The sequence below is a fragment of the Miniopterus schreibersii genome (genome assembly GCF_964146895.1).
Source record: "Miniopterus schreibersii genome assembly, chromosome: 10".
In the NCBI taxonomy this organism is placed as follows: Eukaryota; Metazoa; Chordata; class Mammalia; order Chiroptera; family Miniopteridae; genus Miniopterus; species Miniopterus schreibersii.
Genome location: NC_138110.1, coordinates 66056761 through 66075429, shown reverse-complemented (window position 1 = coordinate 66075429; position 18669 = coordinate 66056761). Strand labels below are relative to the sequence as shown.

At 42.7% G+C, this 18669-nt stretch overlaps 1 protein-coding gene across 8 annotated transcripts in view; it reads right to left on the bottom strand.

Moving 5' to 3' along the window:
- Positions 1 to 18179, bottom strand: part of LOC308562404 (shieldin complex subunit 1-like) — a 77171-nt gene extending 58992 nt beyond the window's left edge. For 5 of the 8 annotated variants that reach the window (XR_013999610.1, XM_081148457.1, XM_081148461.1 and 2 more), the window contains exons 1-2: positions 18122 to 18178; positions 12125 to 12306 (exon numbers count right to left, since the gene is read on the bottom strand). Coding sequence is in view for 6 of the 8 variants with exons in the window: in XM_081148457.1 (XP_081004583.1) it covers positions 12125 to 12302 (178 nt within the window). In the remaining 2 variants the exon portion in view is untranslated. Of the gene's footprint in view, positions 1 to 7679; positions 7752 to 12124; positions 12307 to 15830; positions 15916 to 18121 lie in introns of those variants that run through there. The other 3 variants (XR_013999609.1, XM_081148464.1, XM_081148458.1) reach the window with 2 other exon arrangements.
- Positions 18180 to 18669: the final 490 nt, after the last annotated feature.

Below are 18669 nucleotides of genomic sequence, written 5' to 3'. Positions count from 1 at the left end.
GAAGAACAAATGTCTGGCCTCCAGGAATGTCCTAGTGAAAGAGCCGCACAAAGATGAAACAGTGCCATTAGTGACAACAGGCACAGGTCTTGAGGGTATCACGCTAAGTGAAATAAGTCGGGCGGAGGACAGGACCATACATCGCTCATATATAGAATGTAACACAAAAAAGTAACAAACTAACAAAACAAAACAATCTCACAGATACAGACATCAGAATGGAGGTTACCAGAAGGAAAGGGGATGGGAGAGGGAAACAGGTAAAGGGGGTCAAAGATAAGATGACGAAGGAAACTAGACTTTGGGTGGTGAGAGGACAACGGGATATACAGATATCACACTAGTATTGTTCGCCTGAAACTTACATAACGTTATTAGCCAATGTGACCTCAATTAAAAAACAGAACCATCACCAACACTCCCCACCCCTAAACAATGGCCTACTGACATACACAGTCCCTCTTGAGCTGTGAGTGCTGTGGGCTTATTAGGTTAACGCCAAGGGTGAGAATAAGCCCGGGACCTTGATAAGGGAAGGCCAGGGCTGGCAAACAAGCCAGGTGGGAGCCAGAGCAAAATGTAACCTGTATTGCTGTGTCCCCATCATTTCTTAGAGTGTGAGGTGGAGCGGCTGGGATGCGTGCCCTCCCAGCCACCTTACCAATTCACGCATTTAAATTATTTAAATATAAAAGTAAATAGAAATTCAGTCTTAAGTGCCCTTAGAGAAATCTCATAATTTGAATCTGGAAATATAGGGATTAAAAAAAATTTCGTTTTAATCTATAAAAGGCACAAATGATGTCTCGGCGTATAAAAAGCAATGTGCTCTGTCTGAACTAACAAGACAGTATGGGAAGAATCTTTGCTGTAGCTCAGGGTTTCTCAGCCTCAGAACCATCGGCATTTGAGGATGGAATAGTCTTTGTTGTGGGGAAGGGCTGTCCTGTGCGTTGTGGAATGTTTGGCATTATTTTCCCCTCCACCCACTAGGTGCGAGTGGCACTGCCCTCCACCCCAGTTTCGACAACCAAAAATACCTCTAGGTCTTGCCAAATATCCCCTGGGGGACAAAATCACCTTCCGTTGAGAACCGCAGCACTAGCTGTACTCACAGCTAGATTTACACCCTCTCCTACAGAGCTGTACAACGATTTTCTTTCGTAAGCTCGGTCTCTTCCTGAAAGGATTCAATAAAGAAGTGGAAGTCCAGAAACAACCCTGGTGGCAGCACTCGTTGTAACAGCGGCAGCAGTAACGACAGCTGGCCTTTACTAAGCGTACGAAACCCGGGGTGCCGCCCTCGATCCTCAGGACCGCCTGGAGCAGGCAAGGTCATCACCCTCATTCTACAGACGAGGGAACTGGGCAAAGCCAAGTGTAGCAACTTGCCCCAGGTCAGAAAGCTAGTAGGTGTAGGTAAAAAACAAGTCCAAGAAAACACAATGTATCTTTTCACTATAGTCAGAGAAATGCAAATCGAAACAAGAAATTCTCTTTTCCTGCCTATATCATTAGCAAAGTTTTAAAAAATTTTAATACTAGTGTTGATAAGAGTCTTGGAAAAAGTGACTTTCATCCTTTTTCTTGAGGACAAACTAGAATATGTATAAAAAATTTTTAATGTGATAAGGCATTTTTTTCTTATTGGAACTTAGCTTGAAGAATAATTAAAAATTTATCAATTTTTCAATTCTATCATTTCCATTTGCTTCTTTTTATAACTTGTATTTCTTTGCTGAAGTTTTCCATTTTTTTGTTTGTTTCAAGAGAATTTGCATTTGATTGTTGGAGTGTTTTCATGGTAGTCGCTTTAGAATCCTTGTCTAATTTCCAACATTTGAGTCATCGAGTTGGTGTCTGTGACTGCTTTTTCATTCGAGTTCTGATTTTCAGTTCTTGGTGTCAAGATAAGTGATCTCTGGCTGTATCCTGAGCATTTTGTCTATTACATTTAGAGAATATTATGTTTGGAGAGTTTTGGTCCTTTACTTGGGCACACAAACACACTGTTTCGGTTTGGCATGCAGGCTGTGGCCTACTTTTGTGGGCTGTGGTTCCAATGACGGTATAATTTTCAGAGCCTTCGCTGTTTATTTTGGTTTCCGTGGTTTGGTACTGCTAAGGCTCCCACAGGTCCCTGCTGGGGCTGCTCGAAGACTGGCCTGGCCCATGGGTGTCTCGTGGTTGGGGGGGAGGCTTCCTAGGCTAGGCTGCTTATTTCGGTGGGATCTCCTTTTCAGTGCCCCCAGCTGCTTACCTGGTGCCCCAGAGAATGTGAGTGGGAGGAGGGCAATCTCAGGCCCATGGGGACAAAGGCAGCTCCCAGGCCAGGTCACTGTACATGCATTGGCAGAATCCCCTCACTTGTACCTCCTGGTTGCCCAAGTCAGGCTTAGCAGGAATAGAAGTCTCAGGCCATGTCCCGTGGCCACTTACTATTATGGGTCTCCTATCAATTCCCTCTTTCTGGGCTATGAATTAGCCTGGTGATGCTGGGCCGGCAACAGGTCGATCCCGGGAAGAAGTGACTCCTCCCTGGGCCCTCCTCGTTGCTAGGCTTCAGGCCAGGATGCCTGAGGTCCTGGTCACCTTACTCTATCGGTGTTGTTCCTTCAGTCCTGAGGCTCCAAACCAATTCATCTTCTTACCCCTGCAAAATGTTCTCCTTTGGCTGCCTCTTGTGTTTCCAGGGTTTCCAGTTGTACTTAGCAGAGAGAAGCAGGGAGAATTTCAGCTACTCCATCTTGTCAGATTAGAAATCCCAAAAGATTTTTAAAATTTCATTAACCTTTAAAGCTACTATAATTTTATCAGATAAAGCAAGTTTAAATGCTTTGGTCTTATCTTTGTGTTTTTTTTAAAAAAAAGTGCACAACTTTTACTTGGCACATGTGCAGAGAAAAACCAGACATCATTCTTTATGTCTGCATTCTAGGCAGCAATCAATCTAGCAAGATAAATGAAAAGGTGTCCTCAGGTTACAGAATGCATGTACAGTAACTAGACCTAACATTGCCAGCCTTAAGACAAGTTAGTGTCTCAGATTTCAGAAGAGTAAAATAATCTCTAACAACTTTAAGTCTGATCCCTTGTAGGTGCAAAACTCTGCAAAGAATAAATTTCAAAGGCTTAAGATGCCTAGTACATTTAAATTCTTTTCCTTGGTAGGGCTCAAGACTATGTAGAAAAGTAGCCACTAGAGGGCAGTAGACCCAAACTCTGCCCCATAGCAAGAGCTCGCCAGGCACATCTCAGACCCAGAGCAGCTACTTAGGTATTACTGCCTAAAAACATGGGGTATTATTTTAACTCATTCTGCCCCAAACTCTACTTCTAAAATGTCATTGGTCCATCGGTAACTTCTTCATTTTTAAACTTATACTGTGCCTAATATTCCCTTGCATTTTCCAAGAGTTCTTTGTAAAGAAAATTCTGGACATAACTACTAAATATATTGTAAATAAATGGGACTCAGTCTCTTTGCTTGTTTGTTTTTAAAATTTATTTAAATGTTCCACTCAATTGCATTATTTTGTAAGCAGACAAAAACTCATATGCTATACAATGTGATAGGAATACAATTTTCTTAAGAACACTGCTTTAAAAAAATAACAACAGTCTTTATGGGTATCCTTATAGCCATAAACTCACACTGTAATTAGAGAAATATCTGCTGAATAAATAAATTAAGGAAGCATCTACACTAGGAACATGCTTTCTTCACAATGGAGAAATGTAGCGATAATTTTCCACTCAGTAGCATTTTATCTCCTCACAGATGTTCATTTCTCTGTTGGTTTTTTATTTTTATTTTTTATTAAAGTTGGGGGCTTTAGAGAGACCAGTTTAGGCTAGTTTGAAGGCTCCCGATGAGCTGAACAAATCTGCAGGGTTTATGTAAGAGTGTATTCTATTTAACCTAGAAACTATCTTGTCCTATAATACACATAAGATCCATCACAGCTTAAATATGTAAAGTTATAAACTGGTAATCAAGGTACTGTGATACTTTATATCTATTTTTAAATCCTATCAAATTTCACTTACATGAGTGCTTTTCATTTATTCATTCAACCAGCCTTTGCTGAGCACCTACTATGTGTCAGGCACTATTCTCTACTCACATATGAGGGTCTAGTTTAGACTGAAGCAGCTGTAGGCACTGTGATTAGACAAAGCAGAGAACAAAACACGAACTCTGACAGGCAGACAGGAATGAATGAAAAAGCATTTACCCTTAAAAGTTATGCTTCAATAAGCTGAGTTTTGCTAACATCAAACATGTCAGCGAAACCCAGCTCCATCAAAAACTTCAGGGGGCTTGCTGGTCTGTAAAGGGCAGCCACTCAGCAGACAGAAAGCATGATTTACAACTTCAAAGGCAAAGGGCCAAGAATAAGAAGAGTTCCCAGGTCAGACGAGAACATTTCTTCTGGATAGAAAAAGTTATCAAGGCTTTCATTCACTGCAGCAAACAGAGTTAAAATTCCTGACTTGTTTTCTACCCTTGTTTTGTTTTTTTGTTTTCTCCCCCCCCGCCCCCCCTCTTCTCTTGGTTTTAACATAAGAAGGTGGATCTTGCCTGGTGTGAAAAACGTAACTGAGAAGGCAGTGTCTTCTCTCCGATCAGTCTGCAGGTAGTTAGAGCTTCAAGATGGGAAGAGGAGAGGTTGAAAGGGAAACACAGTGGGCAGTGGACACAACGCTGGTCAAGTGAACCTGAGCCCTGGTCACTCCTGAAGGTATTCTACGTTAGCAGAAAGAAGCTGGCGGAGACTGAAGGAGGGAACTCTAAATATTTAAGACTTAATACTACTCAGTACGTACTCATTCCTGGATGTTTGCATTTCTTTCAAGTTCTGCCCTTGAAGTCAGCCTGACCCAGATTTGAGTCTCAACTTTCCCCCATTCTTTGGGTAACGTATTAATATGTAACCTCCAAGGCTCTATTTCCTCATAGATAACATGGCCATTATAATAGTATTTATTTCTTGGGGGCAGATGTGAGATCAGAAGGAAGAGTGCATATAAAATGCATAGCACAATGCCTGTAAGTGCACAATAAATGCCAAACTATTCATCTTTCTGTCTTCTCTCAATTGTGCATAGTCTTATTTGTCCTATAAATATGTAACAGTGACTGATTTAACTATTTAACTATTTTAATCAAGCTGTTTGCTCATATTTTAGGAAGACACAGCTGAGTGCCAAGTCATGAATGAATGTTCACTACGGGCAGTCCTTGAGGAGAGCTATCGGCTCAGACCATGTGGGCACCGCTACACACCTGGACTGGAAAGATAAATGCCTGTAGGTGTGGTTCTCAACAGGAACACAGCCTGCTTTGCAACTCAGCTGGGAATTCTGTTTAAAACTGTGACTGCAGGCAAAGTACACAGAAGTAAACAAGTCTCTTCTCCCCCAGCACATGTCTTTGAAACTCCAAAGTGAGGCATGATGAGAGAGGTCACAGATGGCAAATAGCATTCTCGAGTCTTTAAAAATAATTCTACTCTTAAACTATTATCATCTCTGATAGGACTGTTTACTATTATCTACAATTTAGCAGCCTAAAATAGAGAACTATATATATGTTTATTTTTTTTAAAAGGGACAGAAAAGTCACAGTTAGGAGTAGTCTATACAGAGGGTCACCTAGGAAATTGGAGGTTTTTCTGTGACCTTGGTGATTTTCTTCATTATTCTTGGGTTCAGCTTTCCCTTGCAGAAAATGAGACAACTAGGTGAGCCTGGTGGTTTTCAAACTCTTTTTGGCCCTGACACACTTTCTTCCAATGAAATGCTTATCTGGAAGCCCACACAGTAAATAAACTGACATGGACAAGCAACAGAGGAGAGAGGGTCCAGGGCCCCCATAAATTCACGACTTCCTCCCGATCCCAACCCTGTGGCCCCAAAAGGGCTGCCTGAAGGACAGTTTGAAAACCACTGGCCCAGAAGCTATGCCATCCACGAACTCTGTGGGCCTTAGTCATATACACTTATGGCTTATCCGTCACAACTTGGGCCTCACAATTAGGACACACTGCTGACTTCTAACAGTAGCAAGTTCAAAATCCCATTTTGGACCTGAAAATTAAGTCTAGATGGCTGAATCTACCTAACTCAGTCCAGAAAGTGGTAACAAATGCAGAGATGCACTGAAATGCAAAATACTCAGACTTTCCAAAAATCAAAACAAACCAAAAACCCCATTACCCTGATATGTGATCCGAAGTACCAGATTTTGTTTTATGATTTCTCGGAGACTTGGGCCGTTAATCTCCTTTCCCTTCCTCGGGATCTTAGGTCCTGTTTAGAGGGCTCTGGCTCATTAGCCACTAGGTTGTATATCATTTAATGTACCTATTAAAAAATGTCTTGTAATTCAATGTAAAAAGAAACTTTAATATGAAAATTGCCTGTTTTATGAGGGGTTTTTCCCCATTTTATTTCACTTTTAAATTTATCCATATTTTTAAAAGTCACTAAAACCTGAGGAGAAAAAGTTAATCTCTATACCTGAAACTTAGCATTACTCTTTTCATTAAAGGGAATCAGCCCATTGAAATGAGGAGGTATCCTTTTGAAGGGCTTGCCTAGCATGCGCATTCACAAATTTATTCTGTATCTTCAAAGAAGCACTTAAAAATATTATTCAAATGAACAACTTTCTACCTATTTTAACTCACTTTCTTTTCTTTCCTCTGAGTCTTTTTCCCTTTCTTACCTTAAAATTTATTTCTAATGCTAAAAAATATCAGGAGAAGTAAATGTAATTATTATTTAAGATATAACTTAGGGCATTTTATAATTAAGTATTTTCGTTGTACTTTTATTATCCAAGTTTTTATTTACTATATGTATTACTTCGTTTACCACATTGTATTTTAAAATCTTTATTTTAAAGGTTTCTTACTGCAAATACTTCGATTTCGAATGCTCATAGAAATAAATATATTTTTATTAAACCGTTTCCTTTTTCTTCTCCTTCTTCTAAAAAAAAAAAAAGGAAATGTCTTTAACATTATTTCCTTGTCTACAATATAGCCTGACCCTTATTTAAAATGACAGCAACACTTATCCAGAACTGTATAAATTCTCTTTTGAAATTTTGGATTTAAGAGCTTATCATTTCTTATGAAAATGATCACGAAAAGAAAATATGACATATTCATTCTGCTCTTAAATACCAAATTTCCTGGATGAAATGCCTACATGCACAGGTCATACAGATGGCCTTTGAAGGTTGGGGTGTTGACAGATTCCAGCAGAGAGTAAGAGGACACTAGCGCACTGTTTACCTAAGAGTACAGCCTGGTCTAGCCTATTGCCTACAGCCTTCAGTCATCAAAGACTTACTGTGTTTAACATTCAATTTGCTGTATACGTTCAACCAATTTTTCCAGCAACTGACCTCAGAAGTTCAAGTTTGAGGAAAGGCCTGAGATTTTCCATCTCGTATTGTATGGTCTAAGGACAACTCCAGAGAAACTCTTTGTCCTGTTAGAATGTGCTCATGCTAGTCCTTGGGTACAAAATCCAAGGACTTGGGTGCTCTCCAGGACAAAGGTTTCAGAAGGCCCTGATGAGATATGCCACGTGTGCCACCCAGAGTTTATCAAGTTGTCATTATGCACGCAGGACCGCGCCAACAGGAAGCCTTTGTGACCCCGCTTTCGAGAGGTTCATCCAAGGCCATTTAACATTTCACTTGAGTCTTCCATTCTGTTTACTCTATGCTTTCCCTGGGTCCGGTAACAAAAGAGAAAGGAAACAAGTATCTTAGAGGCGGGGAGTTCAAGTTTATCAACAACTATGTACTTAGGACTAATTGATGGATTCAATTCAGCAGGCTCTGGAGTGGACTGGAGTGAACCAGGGAGAAAGGGGCACTTTTCAAGTTGGAGATCACTGCAGCTCGGCTGTGGCATTAAGGTCTGACTCAGCATAAAAACAGGCCCAACAGGAGTGGCAGGCCTGTGTTAATGAGTAGACACCAGCAGGGTCCCCTACTCAGCTGGTGCGCACCAGGGCAGCCTTGTCATTTGTTACAATATTGCAGTGCTGCTGAAATGGCTGCTAAAGGTTTTGAACAAATACCCGACACCAGATAACCCAGAGTCCTGACGACGAGGCGCAAGAGCTTGGACTGGAGTTGTCAGAAGAGTGGAAGTAGACAGTGAAATCCCTAAGGCACGTAGAGGAATGGGATGGAAACGGTGTTTCAGGAAGACCTTCTTGGGGTGCGGGGTTTCTGTCTTATCTCAGCAGGACGGGCAGAGGGAGGGAGTTGCATAATCCTGTGCCTGGCTTAGGTGACAGGTTGTTTACTTCATCAGACGTCATGAGAAGTGGTTAGTTGGTCATGTAAGGACAGCTGAGCTCTATTTACTTAGACAAATATAGCTCAGCCTCACCTACCTTTGGGTACCTAGACTGAAATGACAAATGACTAAGGTTTCTGAGCTTTTTCTGACTAATACCCTTAGTTTCTTAGAAAGTGCTCTTAAGTCTCACATTCCCTGCCACCAATGTCCTCTGCCAGGGCATGAAGAGTAATGTGGCAGTGAGCATACAGATGAGGGCAGAGAAGTGTCTATTAGGTGTAACTCCTGGTGAAGGTCACTGGCATCTGGGCCAGACAAGGCTTAGTCTGGTAGGTGGTGGTGGTGGAGGTCACGTGCCCAGAAGTGAGGAACAATCATAAGATGACATAGAATGAAATGTGTAGGCAACCCCTTCAAAAAGCAGGTCAGTGATAGGTCCATAGCCAGAGGCAACTGCAAGGTAAAATGGGGAATCCTTTACAAAAATTAGGTGTAAGCCTGGGCCCATGGCTTTATAACCTGGCGTTTGCAATGGTCCCTGCTGCCACCATCAAACATATAGGGTGCTGATGGCACTAGATCTGTGGTGAAGAATAAAGCTGGGGCCAGGCTGGCATGGCTCAGTATTGAGCAGCAACTTATGAACCAGTAGGTCACAGTTCGATTCCCGGTCAGGGCACATGCCCGGGTTGTGGGCTCGATCCCCAGTCAGGGGCGTGCAGGAGGCAGCTGATCAATGATGACTGTCATCATTGATGTTTCTATCTCTCTCTCCCTCTCCCTGCCTCTCTCTGAAATCAATAAAGACATATTTTTAAAAAAAGAATAAAGCTGGGGAAGGATACGATGAAGGAACATCAGCAAGAGCTGGCTCTTAGACACAGGAGGCAGGGGTGGGCCTCTCAGAAGGGTGAGCATTCAGGGCAGAGGGACACACTTGGTGTGGCAGAGCCCTAGCCCTGGGGGGGGGGGGGGGGGGAGAGGAGGTAAGATCGGAGAGGCTGCAGGCCCAGGGCCCAGAGGGCATGGTTTAAGGACTCTGGCTCTTGCTCTGAGTCAGATGAGAAGCCATCGGGGATTTTGTACCACGGACTAACATGATCTGATTTATATTTTAAAAGGATCCTCTGGTTGCTGTGTTGAGAAGGAATTGTAGGAAGATAAGGGAAGGTATGGAAAATCCAGTTAGGAGACTGTAACAGTAATCCGGAAGACAGATGATAGCGGCTGGGACCTAGGCGGTGGCAGTGGAAATGGCAAAAACTGTTTAGAGTCTAGATTTATTCTGAAGGCAGAGGTGACAGGATTTGCCAATGGACTGGATATGAGGTTTAAGAGAAAGAGAGAAGTTGAGGGCCACTCCTAGATTTTTCTCTAAATGAACAGAAGGATGGAAGTGTTTTCTTGAGATAAGAAAGCCTCAAACCCTCAAATAACAGATGTGCGTATGTGCACGGTGGGGGGGTGGGGGCTGAGAAAGGGGTAGAGGTATTAGGAATTTGGTTTAGGATGTGTCAAATTTAAGAAATCAGAGTAATTAAAAAATAAAAAATTATTTTTTTACAAAGAACTCTAATGGAAACCCAAGTGATTATGACAAGTATACGGATGTTCTAAGTGTCAAGCTAGAGATCCAAGCTGGAGAGAGAAACGTGAGAGTAAGCAAGGTACTGAGGGCATTTAAGGTCCCCAAACTGAGTAAGATCATTCAGGAAGTGAGTGATAATAGAGAAGAGATCTGATGACTCAGCCCTGGGGCTCTCCAACATTAAAAGGCTGGAGAGGCAAGAAGAAATCAGCAAAGGAGACGGAACAAATTGACAGTAAAGCAAGAAGAGAACCACGAGAGGCTGCTTCCCAGAAAGCCCAGTAAGGAAAGAATTCAAGAAGAAAAAGGCCAACTGTGTAAGTGCTGCTGATATAGCAAGGATGAAGCTTGAAGACTGCCCACTGGACTTAGCAATGTGGAAGTCATCCCTGACCTTGACAAGAGCTATTTCCGTGGAGTGATGGTGACAGAAGCCAAGTTGGAGGGTTTCAGGAGGAACTGAGGAGAGGAACTGGAGAAAGCAGGTGTACATGATACTTGGGAGGGTTTTCTGTAGGAAGAAGAAACAAGATTATAACTAGAGGAAAATTTGGGGTGTAGGGTGGAAGTTTTTTAAAGATGGGAAATATTATAACATGTTTTCATGATCATGAGAATGGCCAGTAGAAGGGGGATCTGATGACACAGAAGACTGACAGAGTGACAACCTTGAGTAGGTGAGATAAGACAGGATCTAGCACAGAAGCGAAGGAAAAAACAGGGATAGGAGTGCCCCGGATCCAGGAGGAAAGAAAGCTGATGGGTGTGCGGTGTGTGTGTGGTCCCTCTCTTCTGATTGCTTCTGGTCTCTCGATGAAACAGAAAATCAGCTCACCGGGTCATAGCTAATCAGGTCATCAGAGACAGCCTGAAGGAGGAGGTAATGGAGGTTTGCAAAGAGAGGAGAAGGTACAAAGCAGTCATCCAGGAGGGTGAACACTAGGACAACAGTGCGATGGCTGGGCAGCACGAAGGGTCCGTGGGAGGCGGGAGGTCAGCATGGTAGTGGGCTGAGCGGCCCAAGGGCTGTGAGGTTAGGAAGAGCTGGATTTTCAAGAGTCCACCACGTGCCAGGTACCATGCCTCATACATATTCATTCTCATTACCCCTCCCCACAATGAGGTGTTATTATCTTCATTTTACAAGTGAAGAAACCAGAGGAGAGAGGCCAAGTGACTTTCCCAAGGTCAAACCACAGGAAGAAGAAGAACCAGAATTCAAGCCAGACAGTCTGATCCAGTACCACCCACCGATACCATGCAATATGTTTGTCTTAGCACTTGAGCGCGTCTTCCCATGTTTAGACCTTTATCAGAGTTTCTAAGAGAACCTCCTTTTTTTGCATGAAATGTCTATATTATTAATAAATACTCCGATGTAAATATTTCAACATACTTCTTGTTTTTAGAACTGTCAACCAAATTCTAAATAATAACAGTTGCTTTTCTATGAATTATTCCTCCAAAAGGCAATAAAAATAAAAACTGAGCCCACACTGAATTCTCTGGAAGAACAGAGCGAGGCTCTGAATCCAGGCCTGGGGATCTCCAGATCTGAACTGGGCAATGAACGGGGAAGACAGAAGCTTCACAGCCAGAGATGGGCACTACATCAAGGAATTATCGTTAAGCTTAAATAACGCATTGTATGCGGGAAACGTATTTATACGTTTTACGTTGACCGGTAGTAGAGCGCGCGATGAAAACTACCCGCAAACAATGTGATAACAGACTTTTGGGTAACTGAGTCAGAGAAACTTGTAGAAAAGTTGTTACCTAAATCCAGAGTATCCATCACATGAGGAGTACTAAATCCAGAGTATCCATCACACGAGGATTACTTATTACTATTACCTATAACACGTAACTGGCCCACACTGCTATTTTCTGAAGTTTTAAGAGAACAAAACTAAAAAGCAATTCCACTCTCTCCCTGTTGAACCAAGTGTTCCCCTGCCTCTGACGCATTTGGATGGAGATCAGAAAGGGATTGAGACACACACACAAAAAGGCTTCCAGGAAACAGCTTTTCAGGGAGGCAGTCTTTTGAAGTCTCTCCCTAGTTTTGTTCAGATAAGATGTTTTTCTACCTGAGCCAGTGACTCATTCTGCAGAGAGAGAGAGAAACAAACTACTGCCTACCTGTATCTGTTAGGGTTTGGATGTGTGTTTTTTAATGTTTGCGTTAAACTCTGCTCCTTACCTGGATCCACCTCAGAGGAGGAAGGGGTGGAAAGGGCTTCTGCAGAACTAACTGCCTCGCTGCAGGCCTCCTGGCTGGGTTCCTGCAGCACGTAATCTCTTATGTCACAAGCCGACGGCAGCTCCAGAGTATTGCTCTCCTCTGACTGGCTGCCTGGAGTGGCTCGCTGAGTTGCCATAGTCCTGCCACGGGAAAAATAAAGCGATCAATACAAAGGCATTGCACAGAGGAGCCTCCATTACAGGCAGTCACGGCGGGAAGGACTGAAGTCCCAGAATTGCACAGGCCGGAGCACAGTAGAACCAGAATATTCTCTTTCCTGCCTTGTCTGCACTTCAGACCCAGTATTTGTTTATCATATTTTCTTCACCATGAGAAACAGCTATTCTCATTATGAAAGGAATCATTAATAATTGCAGCTAGAAGATAAGCTGTATGTCTGATAGGATGAACTACTGCGCAGCGCTGTCATTCAAGGACTATGAGAATATTTAATGAGGAGAGAAACTGTTCATGAGATACCCAATGGAAAAGCAATAGGTAGGGTTCGATCCAGATTCTTTAACGTAAAATAGCATGTGTGAGATGTCTGTGTGTGAAGTACACTGATCTATAGCTAGAAAAATTCCCAAATTAGTTTCACTGGTAACTAATTCAGTGGTTTAATTTCTGAGTAGTGAGATTACAGATGATTTGCATTTTCCTTTGGGCCTACTGAAACATGCACTCCAATTATTTGACAGGCCAGGCCAGGGGCCAGGCCCTGGGGGCTCCAAGGTGAATGTGACTGGCTTTTCCCTCAAGCTGCTCACAGTTTGGGGTGATCCAAACACAGAAACATACCATGTTAATACAATGACAAAACAGAGTGGAGCCCAGAAAGGGGCAGCAGGCTTTCTGGAGGAGGTAATCCCCAAGCATAAGGCAGGCCACGCCACGGCCAAGGGACAGCACGGGCACCAGAAGAACCAGCTTGGGCAACTGCGAGTGGCATGGGGTGTCAGGAGTTTAAAGCGGGAGTCAAGGAACAGTCATGCACTGTGTAACCGGGGAGAGACAAACCCTGTGGTCTTAGCTGCGGCCCTCTCCCCTTCCTGTGCCAGGTCTGGGAAGGACAGCAAGGCCTGGCTGTTCTCAGCAACCTGGATATACAGCAACCTGAGCTCTGGGGACCATGAAAGTGGATTATTAGGTTCAGTGTTCTTTTTAAAAATGAGTTGTTCCTTACCCCTCCTAGGTCTATATCCACCTGTGGGCCAGGTTCTCTAATGGGGGCTCTTTGCAGTGCATCCAACCCTGCCCACCTCTCTGTAAAATAACTATGGGCCTGGGGAGATCTTGGATCCTCTGCTACTCTCTGCCTCATAAGTTGTTGTCATCAATAAATTTTATTATGAATAGCATCATGCGTCATGACTGCCATGGGCCACGATGCACCATGCAGAGGAGTCACATGGTCAGATCTGCAGATATGGCGGCTGCGGAGCAGGTGAACTTGCAGGGCCTACACCCAGTGGCAGGCAATCTCAAAAACAACAGGAATTCATTCACCTGCAGTGGTCCTGGTGAGAGAAGAAGAGCATGTGAACAAGGGCAGGCACTATCGGTCAGGAGCAGGGGACAGATTAAGAACATATTTAGGAAGTAAACTGAGAGTAGAACTTAATAGCTGAATAGCTAAAGGAGCTAAAGACAAACAGAGAGTCAATGAGGACTGGCACCTGGGTTGTATTATCAACTGAGTTAGAGAAGATAGGAGAAGGAATGGGTTTGAGAGGAGGCAGTATTCCAAGTTATGGAATATTATGCAACTGTTAAAATGAGTCAGAACTTGAAAGATCTCAAAGATGTATGCTAGAATGAAAGAAGAATTTCAGGATAACATGCACAGTACAATAGTAAGAGTAGTTTACGTTTATCAAGTGCTTGCTGCTTGCTAGGCATTGTGCTAAGTGTTTATCTGCAACAGCTCTATGAAGCAGGTCATCCAACAATTACCCTCATTCACAGTCAGTCAGACCCAGACACAAGTAAAGTAACTTGCCCAAGGAAACCCATCTAGAAAGTTCCAAGCTAGGATGAACTCAGACCAAGACCTCCCAGTCTCCTACGTCTGCACAGCCTCCACACTGTGACCTAAGTAGGCACAGATAGGAGGTAGGTGAAAACAAATCAACAGAGACCTGGCAAGATCCTTCTTGTTTGAGGACATCAAGTCACATGCTCTTATGAGCATTTGCTCTGGCAGAGAGAGAGCTAAGACATCAGCTGATTGTTTCTGAAAGGAGTGGAGTGGTGAATGTTCCCAAAGAAGCAAGAACGTCCTGTCTTTTCACATGTGCTACATTAGCCAACCAAGCCTGCAGTTTCAGCAAACACCTCTGCTCCAAGCTATTGGTGGCTCCTCCTTCTCTCATGTTACCAAACACTGTTCTGGAGTCTTCAGAAAGGGAACAAACAGGTCAATGAATGACATGGCATAGCCTGCCTGCCTGCCTGCAAAGGCGCCTTGAAGTCAACCATCAAGTAAAGGTGTCATTAGCAACATGAAACGAAAGAAATCCTTTTTGAAAACAAATAGCGCATTGATGTGATATCTAGCTTTTCTTTTAGAATCACTTATATTAAATGTCAAATACATTCCAAACTAGGCATTTGAACAAATAAAGAAAAAAATGCCTACACAAAGCAAGTAACAGGGACAGATGAGATGCTTCTTCTTATGGTCTGAAACCATGTAGGCTGGCAAGCAGAATACAATGATTATCTTTTGCCTCCACACTTCTTTTTTTTAAATCTTCAACCAAGGACATGCTTAGAGAGAGGAAGGGAGAAAGAGAGAAAAAAATCAATGTGAACGAGAAACATCTATTGGTTGACTTTTGCATGTGCCCCAACAGGGGACCAAACCCGCAACCTAGGTATGTGCCCTGACTGGGAATTGACCTGGCAACTCCTCGGTGCACAGGATGACGTTTAACCAACTGAGCCACTCTGGCCTGGCTGCCCCAAAACTTTTGATATGTGGTTCAACTTCCTTCTCCAGAAATGCATATTTTCCTCTCTTAAAAGAGCTTGAATTATAAGTGGCCAACCTGGGCCTTAGATGCCACTCTTTGGATCTGCCCATAGCCTTCAGTGACAACAATCTCTCCTCTAGATTTTGTTCCACTGGACTGTCACTTAGATTTTTCAACATGTCCAAATTGCTCCCATTTTTCAACAAAACCTGGTTCATAAGGGAATGTCCTTATTCTTTGGAAATGCTCCTCAAATATATATTGGTAGGGGGACATGGTGTTTAAAACATACTCTCAAATGGTTCTAAAAATGTGTATATACATATACACACACATAAATATATGTGTGAGGAGAGAGCCTTGGACTAAGCTTCAAGGAAGTCCACTTGGAGATGGAGGTTGAGCTACAGAACTCATATATTTATACACATTAGCAATAAATAATTAAATTGAAATTAAAAGGACACAATTCCATTTACAATAGCATCAAAAAATAAAATATTTAGAAATATACTTAATAAAAATGTGTAAAGCACATACACTGAAAACTACAAAATAAATGTTGAAAGAAACTAAAACTCTATATGAATGAAAAGACATCCTATGTTCATGGAATGGAAGACTTAATATTTTATTGTCTAAATTGATCTAAAGATCAATGCAATTCTTACCAAAATCTCAATTACCTTTTTTTTTTTTTTGGCAGACATTTGTCAAAACTGTTTCATAAATTCATGTGGAAATGCAAGACCCAGAATGGCCAAAACAATTCTGAAAAAGAAAAACAAAGTTGGAAGACTCATACTTTTCAATTTCAAAACTTACTGCAAAGCCAGAATAATCAAAACTGTGTAGTATTGGCAAAAGATTGGACATATAGATCAATGGAACAGAATTGAGAGTCTAAATGTAAAATCTTACGTTTACGGTCAATTGACTCTCTGTTTTTAAAATTGAAGTATAGTAGCCCTGCCAGGAGTGGCTCAACAGTTGAGCATTGACCTAGGATCCAGGAGATCTTGGTTCGAGTCCTAGTCAGGGTACATGCACGGGTTTTGGGCTTGATCCCCAGTAGGGGGCATGCAGGAGGCAGCCGATCAATGACTCTCTTATCATTGATGTTTCTATCACTCTCTCTCCTTCTCCTTTCCTCTCTCTGAAATCAATAAAAATATATTTTTTAAAACTTCTAAAAAAAAAATTGAAGTATAGTTGATATACAATATTATATTCATTTCAGGTGTACAATACAATGATTCAATATTTATATATCTTATGAAATGATCCCCACAATAAGTGTTATAATCATGTTACCATACAAAGTAATTACAATATTATTGACTATATTCTCTATGCTTTGCATTACATCCTGGTGACTTATTTATTTTATAACTGAAAGTTTGTATCTATTAATCCATTTCACCTATTTTTCCAATCCTCCCACCCCCCTCACCTTTGGCAGCCATCAGTTTGTTCTCTGTACCTATGAGTCTATTTCTGTCTTGTTTTGATTTTTTAGATTCCACATATAAGTGAAATCATATGGTGTTTGTCTGTCCCTGACTTACTTCACTTAGCATAATACCCTCTAAGTCCATCCATGTTGACACTCATGGCAAAATTTCATTTTTTTATGGCTGAGTCATAGTCCCTTCTATATACATACCACATGTTATTTATCCACTTATCTATCGATGGACACTTAGGTTGCTTTTGTATCTTGGCAATTGTAAATAATGCTTCCATAAACATAGGGTTTATCTTTTTTCATTAGTGTTTTTGTTTTCTTCGGATAAATACCCAGAAGTGGAATTGCTGAATCGCCGATTTTTTGAGGACCCTCGGTACTGTCTTCCACAGGGGCTACACCACTTTGCATTCCCACCGACCGCGCACGAGGATCCCCTTTCCTCCAGATCCTCACCGACACTTGCTATTTATTGTCCTTTTGATAACAGCCTTGCTGACAGGTATGAGCTAATATCTAACTGTGGTTTTGATTTGCATCTCCCTGTAATCAGTGATGCTGGCATCTTTTCCTGCGTCTGCAGCCACCTGTGTGTCTGCCGTGGGAAGGCGTCTCTTCGCCGGCTGCCCTTCCACAGGGTGCCCAGGCAGGCCTCCTGGAAGGGGCTGTCTTTTCCACGCTGGGATAAACGGATATTCACACACAAAAGGAAAACGGTGCAGGCATTTGGAAAACAGCTTGGCAGTGTCTCAGAGGATAAGCAGAGCTGCGCTCCCTCCAGGCAATTCCTCCTACTCGCAGGTCCGCGCTCAAGAAATAAAAACACGTGTTCACACAAACCTTCAGAAGGGTTCACTGCGGCCTTCCTCACAACAGACAAAACGTGGAAACAACCCACACCTCCATCGACTAACCAGTGGGTAAATAAAATTTGGTAGATGCAGACATGGAATATTTTTCAGCAGGAAAGGAATGAAATTCTGACACATGCTCCAAGGACAAATTTTGAAAGCATTACTTTTAAAAAAGCTAGTGATAAAAATAAAAAGACAGGCTCAAATAATTAACTCTTCTAACTCTTCATAAACTCTTATAGAACGTTTCTATAGCCACATGTCACCAAACCTTTAAAAAGCCACATGTCACCAAACCTTTAAAAAGCCACATGTCACCAGGCCTTTAAAAAGGGGAATTTTATTTTATGTAAGTTATATCTCAACAAAGCTGGGGTTTTTTTAAAAAAAGGAGAAGGGCCTAAGCTCACCCAGATAGCCCGCCCGCGAGCTCGGGGAGCCCCCAGCCAAGGCTGCTGAAGCGGCAGAGGCCGAAGGCCGGGGCGGAGGAGGGGCAGATGGCGGGGAACTGGAAGTGCGCCAGGAGAAGCGGCCATAGCTTCCCAACTGTGAGAGAACCATCTGAAGCACTGCGGGGAACCCCTCTCTGCGCCCGGTCCCCAGGCGCTCCTAAATCCACAGACAACCTGCCCCCAACCTCGCCAGTTACACTCACCCTCCCGCAGCGGCAGCACGCTGGAATACGGAAGTGGAGGCGCCATGTTTGTTCAGGGAAGAGCGAGTTTAAAAGGAAGCCATTAGAACCATCTTTGCTGAGGGCAAGCAGGGGCCACGGAAGGTAGCTGCGGCCATCTTGGTTAAGGGCATTTGCCCAAGCTTTCCGCAGGCAAGTGGCTAGTTTGGGCAATTTCTAGAGAGGTTTATTGATAAAATGGATTTGGTGGGCCCTGAAGGGAACAGGAAAACTATTTAAAAATTTTTAAAAATGTGAATACGTTAAAAACCATAAAAAGTGGAGAGAAATTAACAAAAAGAATGAAAATATTTTAACTTTTTTTTTTTTTTAAATCCTCACCAAGGACATGCCTAGAGAGGAAGGGAGGGGGGGCAGGTGCAAGAGGCATAGATGATCGGTTGCCTTCCACCCCTGTGGAGATGGAACCCAGAAGCTTTCCGTGCACAAGATGACGCCCAGCCCCCTGGGCCCAGGACCGCAAGACCGCAGGGAAGGGGCTGCGGGTTATTGTCCCATCTCCAGGAGAT